General features: G+C 32.5%; 2 protein-coding genes across 2 annotated transcripts, besides 20 other annotated features; one reads left to right on the top strand and one right to left on the bottom strand.

The window, feature by feature from the left end:
* Positions 1–145: 145 nt before the first annotated feature.
* Positions 146–183: a microsatellite.
* Positions 184–2,370: 2,187 nt separating this feature from the next.
* Positions 2,371–2,397: a microsatellite.
* Positions 2,398–2,535: 138 nt separating this feature from the next.
* Positions 2,536–2,585: a microsatellite.
* A 137-nt stretch (positions 2,586–2,722) lies between these two features.
* Positions 2,723–2,973: a microsatellite.
* Positions 2,974–4,104: 1,131 nt separating this feature from the next.
* Positions 4,105–4,130: a microsatellite.
* Positions 4,131–4,602: 472 nt separating this feature from the next.
* On the top strand, positions 4,603–5,528 carry PVX_088835 (hypothetical protein, conserved; the record flags this gene model as incomplete). The annotated part of the gene is made up of 2 exons (XM_001614810.1): positions 4,603–4,803; positions 5,136–5,528. The coding sequence occupies 2 exons, from the start codon at positions 4,603–4,605 to the stop codon at positions 5,526–5,528; spliced, it is 594 nt and encodes a 197-aa protein (XP_001614860.1).
* Positions 5,241–5,262: a microsatellite.
* Positions 5,529–5,801: 273 nt separating the features above from the next.
* Positions 5,802–5,821: a microsatellite.
* A 17-nt stretch (positions 5,822–5,838) lies between these two features.
* Positions 5,839–5,888: a microsatellite.
* Positions 5,889–6,717: 829 nt separating this feature from the next.
* Positions 6,718–6,757: a microsatellite.
* A 367-nt stretch (positions 6,758–7,124) lies between these two features.
* PVX_088830 (Phist protein (Pf-fam-b)) lies at positions 7,125–9,933 on the bottom strand. Its single transcript, XM_001614809.1, has 2 exons — positions 9,331–9,933; positions 7,125–9,110 (listed from the first exon to the last, which is right to left on the bottom strand). The coding sequence occupies exons 1-2, from the start codon at positions 9,523–9,525 to the stop codon at positions 7,635–7,637; spliced, it is 1,671 nt and encodes a 556-aa protein (XP_001614859.1). The 5' UTR covers positions 9,526–9,933; the 3' UTR covers positions 7,125–7,634.
* Positions 7,132–7,156: a microsatellite.
* Positions 7,391–7,417: a microsatellite.
* Positions 7,752–7,774: a microsatellite.
* Positions 8,212–8,267: a microsatellite.
* Positions 8,442–8,462: a microsatellite.
* Positions 8,476–8,498: a microsatellite.
* Positions 8,841–8,896: a microsatellite.
* Positions 8,852–8,880: a microsatellite.
* Positions 9,143–9,200: a microsatellite.
* A 151-nt stretch (positions 9,934–10,084) lies between the features above and the next one.
* Positions 10,085–10,150: a microsatellite.
* Positions 10,151–10,667: 517 nt separating this feature from the next.
* Positions 10,668–10,693: a microsatellite.
* Positions 10,694–10,955: the final 262 nt, after the last annotated feature.

Raw genomic sequence — 10,955 nt, 5'->3', positions numbered from 1 at the left:
TTATAAATCTTTACGTGTGAACAACGGTGAACGGGTCATTTGCACACGAGGTAGCCGGCGAGAGCTCCTGAATAAATAGCTTGTCCGATAGGGCGCGTTCGAATTGTTCCGAGGATGGGATGTACGTTACACCGCCACATCGCTACATTGGCACATTTTACATTGCCATTTCATCATTTTTTTCCCCTCTTGTTTTCCTATTTTATATTTTTCTATGGCTATGCATGAGCGCCGCACAAACAACGGTGCGCTGTAAATTTTGAATTTTTTCCGCAAAATGTGCAACCGGCGTTAAGAGGCAGCAAATAAATTTTAAGAAAAAATATTGATACTGCTTCTTAATTTTTGCGTGGGAAGGTAACTCTAAAAAGGAGTGGAATTTTTTGTACATCATTTTTTTCAAGAAGAGCAATAAGATTTGCGTTCCTTTTGTGGAGAACATGTGTCCTTATTGCCTATTCACATTGCATGAAACATTTTTTTTTTTATTTTATAAATGGTGCAAAATGACATTATTATCGATTTTCGGAAATGGAGAAATGCGAACTTTGGCCTAATGTTCGAATCATTGTGTGCTTCAGGAAAAAGGAAAAGAATTCCACCTTAGGCGTTTTATGCGCGTTCAACTTGGAATATGTTCGCATTCTTAGAACTTCAAATGGTTGTGTGCAAAGTGGTTAATACTACGGCATAGGTGTCCATCGAAAGGACAAAACGTCCATTGCAAGGTTGTTAAAGGGGTTTTCTCAGAGGCAACAACGATATAAGCAAATGCGTTTTCGAATTAATTCTGTTGTTCGCTTATTTTTGCACACATTTGTTTGTGCTTTATTTTGCTGCTATAGTGGTGCGTCATTTATGCACCGCTTCAGTTACGAAGGAAAGGCTGATTAGCTGAACGATTGGCAGATTGTCATTTTTATGGGATCCCGAAATTTGTTGTTTTCCCTATTTGCATATTTAAGTGCAAAACTATCTACGTTTACAAAAAAATGACAATCGCTTAAACGCGATTAATGTCTTTATCTGTTTTACATGTGTGCTGTTTGTGTAATGGCTCTCGAACTGGCCTACAAAATTTGTAATGTTACCCTTTTCTTTTTAAGCAGACTGTTTGGCATTTTGTTAGTGCACTATATTTTAGTAAGTCCGTTCATGGAAAAAGAGCTGCGTAGATTATTTTTAAAGAAGTTTTTCCTCGTTCGTATGTTACGTCATTCTTTTTTCGTATGCATATTTACTCTGAGAACATTTAATTGTTGGTAAAATTTAGACGCCAAAAGAGTATGACGGGGATTATATGATGCACTGTACAGTTGTATGCTTTCCGACTAAGGCACAGCGTGAAGAATTGTTTTGGAAACACTTGTCCCATTTTAGACATAGACATACGTACGGACATTTAAAGGCAGAAAAAAAAAAGGTTCCCCATTTTGCAAACTAATTTTTTTTTTTTTGCCCTTTTAACATGGGCGCCCAACAATTGCCTTAAAAATGATGTAAGATAAAAATGAGCAGTTTGTACCTTCTTTTTTTTTTTCTGTTATGATTACACTTTTGTTTATTTGGGAGCATATTTGTTGCAGTCCTGTTCTTGCCTTTTTATAGTTTAACATTACATCCGAATTTTTTGCACATTTTTAAAGAGCAAACTGCCTTGCCCCCCTTTTATGTAGAGTCATCACGAAATCAAATCCTGCGAAGGAAACGCGGAGCTGGAAGAAGCAGAGGATGTACCTCACAGCATATCAGTGATTAAAAGGGAGCATAAATTTCTGTTACCGAAAAACAGTGACGTGGAAAAATACTGGGAATATATAAAACCCGAAGAGTCCCAACAAAAGGTAAGTATATTAAATAAAATAAAAAAATTCTTCCAAAAATTGATAAGCATTGAAAAATTTTGGGAACTGTTAAAAGAAGTAGATTCATATTTCGTGCAAAATGTACTGAAACCAATGGGATATTTATTTAAAAAGGACAAATGGTGGAAAGTTAGTACTAAGAAAAAGTCTTTATGGGCAAGGTTTGTAAAAATATCAAAAATGTTATTTCCCATCGTTTTGCCTTTTTTATTTTCAATTATATTTTTTGCCGCGCAGTCGTATTACGCTGCTACGGTGTTGTTTTTTGTGGCTCTATTGATGCCGACATATATTTTGTTAAGGATATTCAAAAATTATGAGGACCTGTAGAGAAACACTTGGCCAATTTTTCTTCTTGGTAAAGGCAAAATGATTTTACCAAAATTGTTTGTCTAGGGGATTATTACCAAGAGTAGTATTATTTTTGTGCGGAATTGTCCCCACAGATTTTTAAATTTAGCCCCATAACGTGGACACAGGCGATTCGTGTCCGCAATTAGTAGCACGATAAAAAAGGAACATTTAAGAAAATTTAAATTCTTTTTTTTTTTTCTGTCAATTGTTTGCAGCCTATTAGAAAACTTTCCAAATGACTATATTAAAAAAAGGAGGTTTCAATTAATTGGCACATCTTGCCAGCAATTAAGAACCCATTTCGAGTTACACCTCTGTAGAGGAAAACTCAAGGGAAACAAATCCCCTTAAGCCTAAATGACAAAAGGGATGCCGTCAAACAGGTGAGTAAAACTCCCATTTGTGCTTCCCCGAAAAGGGTAAAACCGTTTTATGCATGACGTAAAATGTGCTAAAAGGGTACAACCTATTCCTAAAGGGTTGTTCTTTTTTGTTTTAAAAATGGAGTAGGAAAATAATTTACGCAAATGCGAATGTATGGAATAAAAAAGGATAAGCTGGTTAAATTTAATGTGACCATTCGATGTATGGAAACTAATTGGTGGACAGGAGCTGTAATTTTAATGTGCCTTTATCGTGAGGAAAGCATAGCCACGGTGCGAGAATGAGAAAAAGCTTAAGCGAGCAAGGCGAAAGAGAGAAAGGCTGATCTGAAGAATTGGACTACCTTACGTCACCGTAGAAAATGACTGTTACCATTTCGTACTAAATGTGCCGATATGGGGACATACATAAATTCGAAGAAAGTAATTTTGCAGGTCCTACAAAATGACGTATTTGCCCACATGTAGGAGGATGTATGCGTGGTTATATACGAAGCTGCAATGTTCAGTGGGGTCTTTAAAATTCGTTCCGATACATAAGAAGATTCCTTTACGTATGTGACGGTTATTGCAGCAGATGAGAACTGTGGATAGCATTTGCCTAAGCCACTGCATGTTAGAAACTTAGGTATTGGTTTTTCCACACATGGGATAATGCTCTGGTGATAAAGACATTTATAATGGAAAGGGCTTCAGTGAAAGGAGTGCCCACATGAACATGGTGCCAACAAAATAGAGTAAACGTCTAACGTGCCGCATGAGCAATTACTCTAACTAACACTGTAATGTACCAAGTGAGCCTTTTACGAATACAGTCGCCTAACCAATAACGCGCATATGGTGGCATAAGTTGTTTCTATACTGGCTGGTGTAAGAAACTAGAATGGTTCAGAGCGACAAAATTGGGGAGGCACAAATGTGCACAATAAGCGGCCTCGCGCATGTAAATATATACATTCGAATAAGTAAACTTATAAAAAACTGTGCTGCAAAATTAGGAAATCGTTTTTTTTCTATATTATACTGCCAAAAATGTGGAGAGCACAAATTTCACATTACATTCAAGGGTAGTATATGCCCTGTGCTTCGCCTGAGTATATGCTTGCCCTACCACCATAAATACTTGAACAATTAGAAAGATTTACCACCCGGGGAAAATGTATTTGCGGAAGATAGAACGGCAAACGGGTATTTATCTGTGAATTAAAACAAACGGCTAACGTGTTAACATGTTAAATAAGCATGTATATATATACATATGTATATATACATATATACATTATATGTATATAATATGTACTGCACCCTTTGCGCGCATGTTTTTCTTCCATGATTTCGTGGATAAATTCTAAATTTAGCTAGTGAATAATTCTTGTTAAACTTGCTCAGCATGGCAAGAAAGAATTTATAATTATCAAGAGTGGAGATAATAACACGAAATTTTAATTACCTTTAAGAGGTTATTAAAAATATATGCAGTTTTATTTGATTTTAGTCCGTTCTTACAAACATTCAGTGTTTTAAAGTAACTTTTTTTTCACAGAAAAAACACCGCGGAAGAAGCTCGCAACATGCCAAAATTTTATTCTGCACATATATGGTATGGTATACGTTTGTATATGTACATTTGGCGCGTAATTTATAACCTACTATTTTGCCGCGCGTAGAAAATATTGTTAGCCAGCGCGCAAGCAAATCACATAACATAGTATAAAAAGTAACTTTGCGAAAAAGGAGAAAAAAAATGTTAAACTAAATTTTTTTTTTTCGTTAAATTTTTTCCCTTTATGATTTACCGTAAATTTGACGTGTACCATTTTAAATTTTTAAATACGAAGTTAAACGAATTTTATTTTTTTGTAATAACTTTAATGGAAGAAAAAAAATATATACAATTGTAGTACAATTTTTAAGTACTCGTAAAAATTAAACATTGCTTTTATGAAGATATATTTTTTTAAAGCAATAAAAACCATCCCCCTTAAAAAACAGTTATTAGGATGAAAAAGAAACGTTCTAATAGCAGAGAAAATATTTTAACATGGCATGTGAATAATCAGGAAGAAAGCAACGGAGGAGAGGCTTCAAGTGTGATGCCATCAGGAAAAAAGCACAGCAACAGAGAAAAAAAGAATACTTTTCTGTTAAATAAAATATTCATCCTTTCCGCATTGGTGTGGACGTATCAATTTTTTAATGAGGTAGGAAAATGGAAAGCCGTAGAGCTGTAAAGCCGTAAAGCTGCAAAGCTGTAAAGCTGTAAAGCTGTGAAGCCGTGGTGTTCCGTTTGGCTGTATGCACATCGCGCGTAGATGGCTAAAGGGGCAGACCGATGAGCGAATGAAAGCGGGCGTGCGTGCGTACAAGGGAATATATATATGTACATATATATTATATATATATATATATATATTTTTCCTTCTCCGTGTGTGTGCGCGCCGATGCGGTGTGGTGACTATTCCACATAAGCGCGCCGTCAAAAGGACGTAAATGCCCTATTAATGAAAACCAATTTTGCTCTTCCTTCTGCCAGGACTCGTTTGAACAATGCGGCCACAAGATAAAACCCAGCGGCGGTAGTAGCGGCATAACTGATTTAAGGACCAACAGATCACTGTATGAAGATACTCCATTCCAAACATTCAATGATGATTTAATAAAAGAAGATGTATCAAAAGATAATATAATAAATGAAGACTTAATGGATAGTTCCTTAATTAATAATGGCATACTGAATGAAAACTTAAAAAACAATTTAAGTGATGCAACCAATGAGGAGGCTAACAGAGAAAAGGAGAAAATTAAATCCATTTTGTATTCCTATATGGAAAAAATTGATGCCATGCATGAAGATAAATTGTTTTATAAATTGTTTAGGAAATGCCGAGAAGAAGAAAATGATGAAAATCCTACGAGGTTTTTTTAGAACCCCTTCTTTTAAAGAAACGGATCTGGTTGGGGAGAAATACTTTTAACGAGAATTTTTTTAAGCATATTTATTATTTTACATTTTCACAATGTTGCAATTTTGCAAATGTTGAAAAGGAGAAGAAGCAGCACTTTTTTTTTTTTTTTTTTTTCATATTTGTGAACCCATTTTATAGATAAGGTTTGACGTTACAAGCTTAAAAAAAAGAATATCATCTCACGGAAGAAGAATATTCTCATGTTAAAAGACATGTAAAAATATTTTTATGAATTTGTTAGAAGCGTTATGTGTAGCATCACCGTTTCGTAACATATGTGATGCGCATATGAATTCATAAATTGAAGAAGAATATGTTGAGTTTGTCCACAAGTCAATATATTTTTATAATGTAAAAAAAATGCTATGATTTCATTTTTTGTGTCAAAAGTTTTTCTGTGTTTCTTTTTCACATTTGTAAAATTTAATTTTTTTTTTTTTTTTTCTCACCCTTGATTATAATACTTTGTAATGCTGAGCGGTTTTGTGATTTAATTTATGAATTTTTTAGTTACTACTTTTATCGCTTTGTCATACTATTTAATCATTACAAGTATTTAGTTTTTTTATTTTTTCAATTACTATTTTTTTTTTTTGAAATATGCCAGTAGCGCCTTTTAAGCTATATTTTGTTTTAACTACCAATTTGTTTAACAAACTTATTTCTATGAAACCTAACTAATTTGGAAAGGTGCAAATGAGCTATGCTACCAGAGATGTTCTGACGATTTTGAAGATTTTATTTAAATTTTTTCGCGTTTCAAGGGAATTAGTATTCCTCGCGTAATTTTTTTTACCGAATGGATTATATGCAGTAAGCTTCTGCCATTTTTGCTTTAAGCATGTATTGTATTTATGTGGCTCCCTTTGGGGATAAATTTAAGAACGCGCGCCGAAAGGTGCTGCGACGGTACGAATATATTATTTTTTCCTCATCCTACGCTGTACATTTGTAGATATAGACGTGCGCACTTTTACTTTTGTATACGTTCGCACGTATACGCAGCAACATCGCCACCGTTTCGAACTGCGCGAAGTGAATAATTGCCCACTTGTTGGCCTTATGTCTTTACACATAAGAAACTCCCAAATATCCAAATCCCCAAATGGGATTTTTTTCTTGCTTATACTTTGTTTTGCATTTGGTATAAAAAGCTTAAAAATGAGTGCATATTTACTTTGTTTAAATCGTTATTTTCCTTTTATAATAATTAAATAAAATACGATATTATATTAGTCATAACAAGTACATGTAGTTTTTGTTGTATGAATAAAAACTAAAAACTAAAACAACACACATGAAATTTATTAAAAGGAGGAATATGAGTCAAATAGCTTATATATAAATAATCTGCCTATGGATGCATATACATGTGCTTAATATACAAAATATATACAAATATGCACATAAATGTACATATATATATAATGAATATTTAAAATATCTATGCAAAGCATGTAAACAAAAATATGATATAATGAAAATAAATAAAAAAAGGTTATGAATTATTTTTTTTTATATATATATATATATATACTGTTCGTTCAAATTAAAGCAAAAATGGGAAAAAAAAAGGAAAAATAAATATTATTTGAATAACATTTGGGAACAATATTCATATAATATTTTTACAATGGATATATACTATCATATCAATTAATTATTTGCAGGAATCGTATTATCTATTTTGCACAAATTGTTGATTATATATGCACCCTATGCAAATAGAAGCTCGTTATACTAGTACAAATATCTTATCTAATTTTTTTACAACTATAATATAATATAGGCATGCGTTTTAATGGTCATATTTGTCATAATCATGGAAAAGGAAAAAAAATATGTGTAAGTTTATGTATCTTTCTTAAGGCCTTCTGCGGCAGAGCGGTTGTCTTTGTCGTTGTCTCTATCTGTAATTCTTGGGTTTCCCCATGTGTGTATTTCTATACTGTACGTGGCTACTTTTTCTATTTGAGGAACGGGGATGATGCGCTTAACGTAAAGTTGCAGTAAATCATAATATTTGCGATCCGAAAAAATCAAATTCCTTGGAATCTTTTCTTCTCTTACATTTCTACGTTAGTAGTTTCCCAGTACACCTTCAGTTTGTTGCTTAAATACTCTTTCCAGTATTTTTCCATTTCTTTGGTGAAGCTGGTCCAGATTCCGATTAATTCATTTAAGAATTCAACAAAAGCTATGTGAGAGCTGTTTCCATTTTGAAGGAATGTGCATAATTTGTTGTAGGCCTTTCTTTCGTTATGCAACAATTGATCTGACATTCCTTGGTAAGATTTGGACCATTGTCTAGTTTTATAGTAGTGTGGGATTTTGTAAGATTGGGCCAAAGATTCACATAGTCTAACAACTCCTAATTGCATTCTAATATATTTCATTTTTTCATTATTGTTCACATAGTTAAATAGTAAAAACATGTCATCGAACTTTACGTAATCTTCTAATTTGTCAATCATTTGAGCAATTTCTGCTTCGGTGACATTGAATTTAATATCAGCAAGGTTAGTTGTATCTACAGGTTTTGCTTCAGCACCTGGTGGCGTATTTTTGTTTGCATTTGGGCCTTTATTCATAGCATTTTCCATATCAGCATTTGGGCCTTTTTTTCTACCTTTTTCCATATCTCTATCTCCATCTCTTTCCATATCCGTATCTCTGCCTTTTCCTCTTCTTCTATCTCCATCTCTTTCCATATCCGTATCTCTGCCTTTTCCTCTTCTTCTATCTCTGTCTTCTTCTTCATCTGCATCTCTGTTTCTGCCTCTTCTTCTGTCTCCTCTTTCCATTTCCATTTCCTCATCAGCATCTCCTCCTCTGTTTCTACCTCTTCTTCTGTCTCCTCTTTCCATTTCCATTTCCTCTTCTGGATCTCCTCCTCTGTTTCTACCTCTCCTTCTGCCATCTCTTTCCATATTTCCTCTATCTCTTCTTCTGTCTCCTCTTTCCATTTCCATTTCCTCTTCTGGATCTCCTCCTCTGTTTCTACCTCTTCTTCTGTCTCCTCTTTCCATTTCCATTTCTTCATCAGCATCTCCTCCTCTGTTTCTGCCTCTTCTTCTATCTCCTCTTTCCATTTCCTCTTCTGGATCTCCTCCTCTGTTTCTACCTCTTCTTCTATCTCCTCTTTCCATTTCCATTTCTTCATCGGCATCTCCTCCTCTGTTTCTGCCTCTTCTTCTATCTCCTCTTTCCATTTCCTCTTCTGGATCTCCTCCTCTGTTTCTACCTCTTCTTCTATCGTGTTCACCATCTCTCTGCATGCCTGCATTCATGTCTCTGTTTCTTGAGTTAGATGGGCCTCTCTCTCCATCCCATTCCTCATTGGGTGGCATTTGACCTCTGGGATCTCTGCCACGAGAATGTCCTCCGTCACGCGCGTTGTTAAATTGTTCGTCTGGATACTCAGATCTATCATTTCTTGAGGATTTCTTACTCTTAGATCCCTTTGAAAAAAATTTCATTTCAGACAACTGCCTAGGTCCACTGGTCATTAATTCGGCTTCGTTTTCATAGGTATACTCATTCTGCAAGGGGAGTTTAAGGAATGGAGATGTAGCAAGGGCATGGTAGGCGCAGAGCGATATGCATATAATACATATGCATATATAGATGTATATATGTGATATTCCTTGGGCTGTAGAGAACAGTTGAGTTAAAAATACGGAAGAACGCAACAACAACAGCGGAGTTAGGACACAAAAATATACGCGCTACGTGTTACGTATGTTTTGTTTCAACTCTTACCTTTAGTACAACATATAATATGACTAGTAAAACGGCATTCATAAAGCGAGGAGCCCCGAAGTTCCTGCCATTCTTTCCGTTAGATTTGTTTTTTAATCTATCTGAATCATCAGCTAAATAGCTCTGAGAGTTGTTCTTATTGGCAGATTTGGATTTTCCTGCTAATGCGAGGGTTGTTTTGTTAGAATTTACCATTTTAAAATAATATATATTTTAAGAAGAAAAAAAAAAAAAGGAGGGGTTTTGATGATATAATATATAAATGGTAAATGGTTTTCTCTGTTGCTAATTATCTAAAACAAAATATAAAATAATCCTTATTATTCTTTTTTCATATTAATACAATAAATCAAATAAGTAAAAAGGGAAAGTAAAAACAAGAATTGATACATATAAATATTTTATTTAAATTGTAATCTAAAAGTTTTCCCTTACTAATTAATAGTAAAAAAATATATTAATTTCATGTTATATCAATTTAATTAAAAAAAAAAATAAATTAAAAAAGAAAATAGTAAATTTTATTATATAATAATTTTTTATGGATCAAAATATAAATAAAAAGTATTACTACTCCTACATGTATTTTTTTTTTTTTAATATGAAAAAAAAAAAATAAAATAATAAAATAATAAAATTATAAAATAAAATAAATTAAAATAAAAATAATTATGTGGAGAGTACATATATAGGAACCATTTTATTACTTTTGAAAAATGTTTTTTTCTACTTTTAGCGTACCCCTAAAAAATATATTAAAAAGTGACGATACTTTTTTTATTTTTGTAGAATTTATTTATAAAATATAAAAAGTATACATATTTTTTTTTTTGAGGTTCTGTTATATTTATACCATTTTACTCTAACATGAATAAAAAGTTTAATTTATTTAAATTAAAAATTGATTGGTTAAATTGGTTCTTAAAGAAAAAATGTTTATGTAGATGTGATGAACAATACTTCTTTCGATTTTTCTCTATGTATGTAACCTTTGTCGTTACAATTTATGGTGTCGCTGCTTATTGCATTGTTGTTTTAAATGTTATTCCCTTTGTTTGTTTCAATTTTAATATTTATTCTTTCTCTAGGTATTCACAATGGGGGGAATGTATGTTACAAAATTCGGAGACTTGGTATTTTTACAACAAAAAAATACTTGCAAATGTAAATTTTTAAAAGCATATAATTAATTTTAGAAATTAAGTCGACACTTTTTTTTTTTTTTTTATCGAAAAAAACAACATTTAGATTGCAGAAAATTTTTTATTCTATTATTTTTTATGATTTACTGAAAAAAGGATAGATTTAATTAAAATCTAATGTTAAAATGAAATTACGAAAAATTAGGAAAAATTACGAATAATTGCAAATAATTGCGATAAATTAACAAAAATGCGAAAATTTTATTTTTTTTATAATACCAAAATTACGAATTTGCTTTATTTTAATTTTTCACTTAGTGAATCCTTTGTTGTATCAACAATTTAGTGAAAAAAAAAAAAGTTGACCAATGTTTAATAAAATTGCAAATGATCTATTCTACAAATAAGTATTTCTTTTTACCATTCTTCTATCAATTAAGTAATTAAAATTGAAATGAAAGCATTTGTCTTGTTCTCAAGTAA

The sequence above is a fragment of the Plasmodium vivax genome, chromosome 5 (assembly GCF_000002415.2).
Source record: "Plasmodium vivax chromosome 5, whole genome shotgun sequence".
In the NCBI taxonomy this organism is placed as follows: Eukaryota; Apicomplexa; class Aconoidasida; order Haemosporida; family Plasmodiidae; genus Plasmodium; species Plasmodium vivax.
Note: the sequence above shows the minus strand (reverse complement) of the source record. Positions and strands in the feature narration are given on the sequence as shown.

What these genes read in the sequence shown, in the direction of transcription:
- PVX_088830 (XM_001614809.1), bottom strand. Translation starts at nt 9,525, where the DNA reads ATGGTAAATTCTAACAAAACAACCCTCGCATTAGCAGGAAAATCCAAA. An exon ending in TATTATATGTTGTACTAAAG is followed by an intron (nt 9,111 to 9,330) that starts GTAAGAGTTGAA and finishes CTCCCCTTGCAG; the next exon opens with AATGAGTATACCTATGAAAA.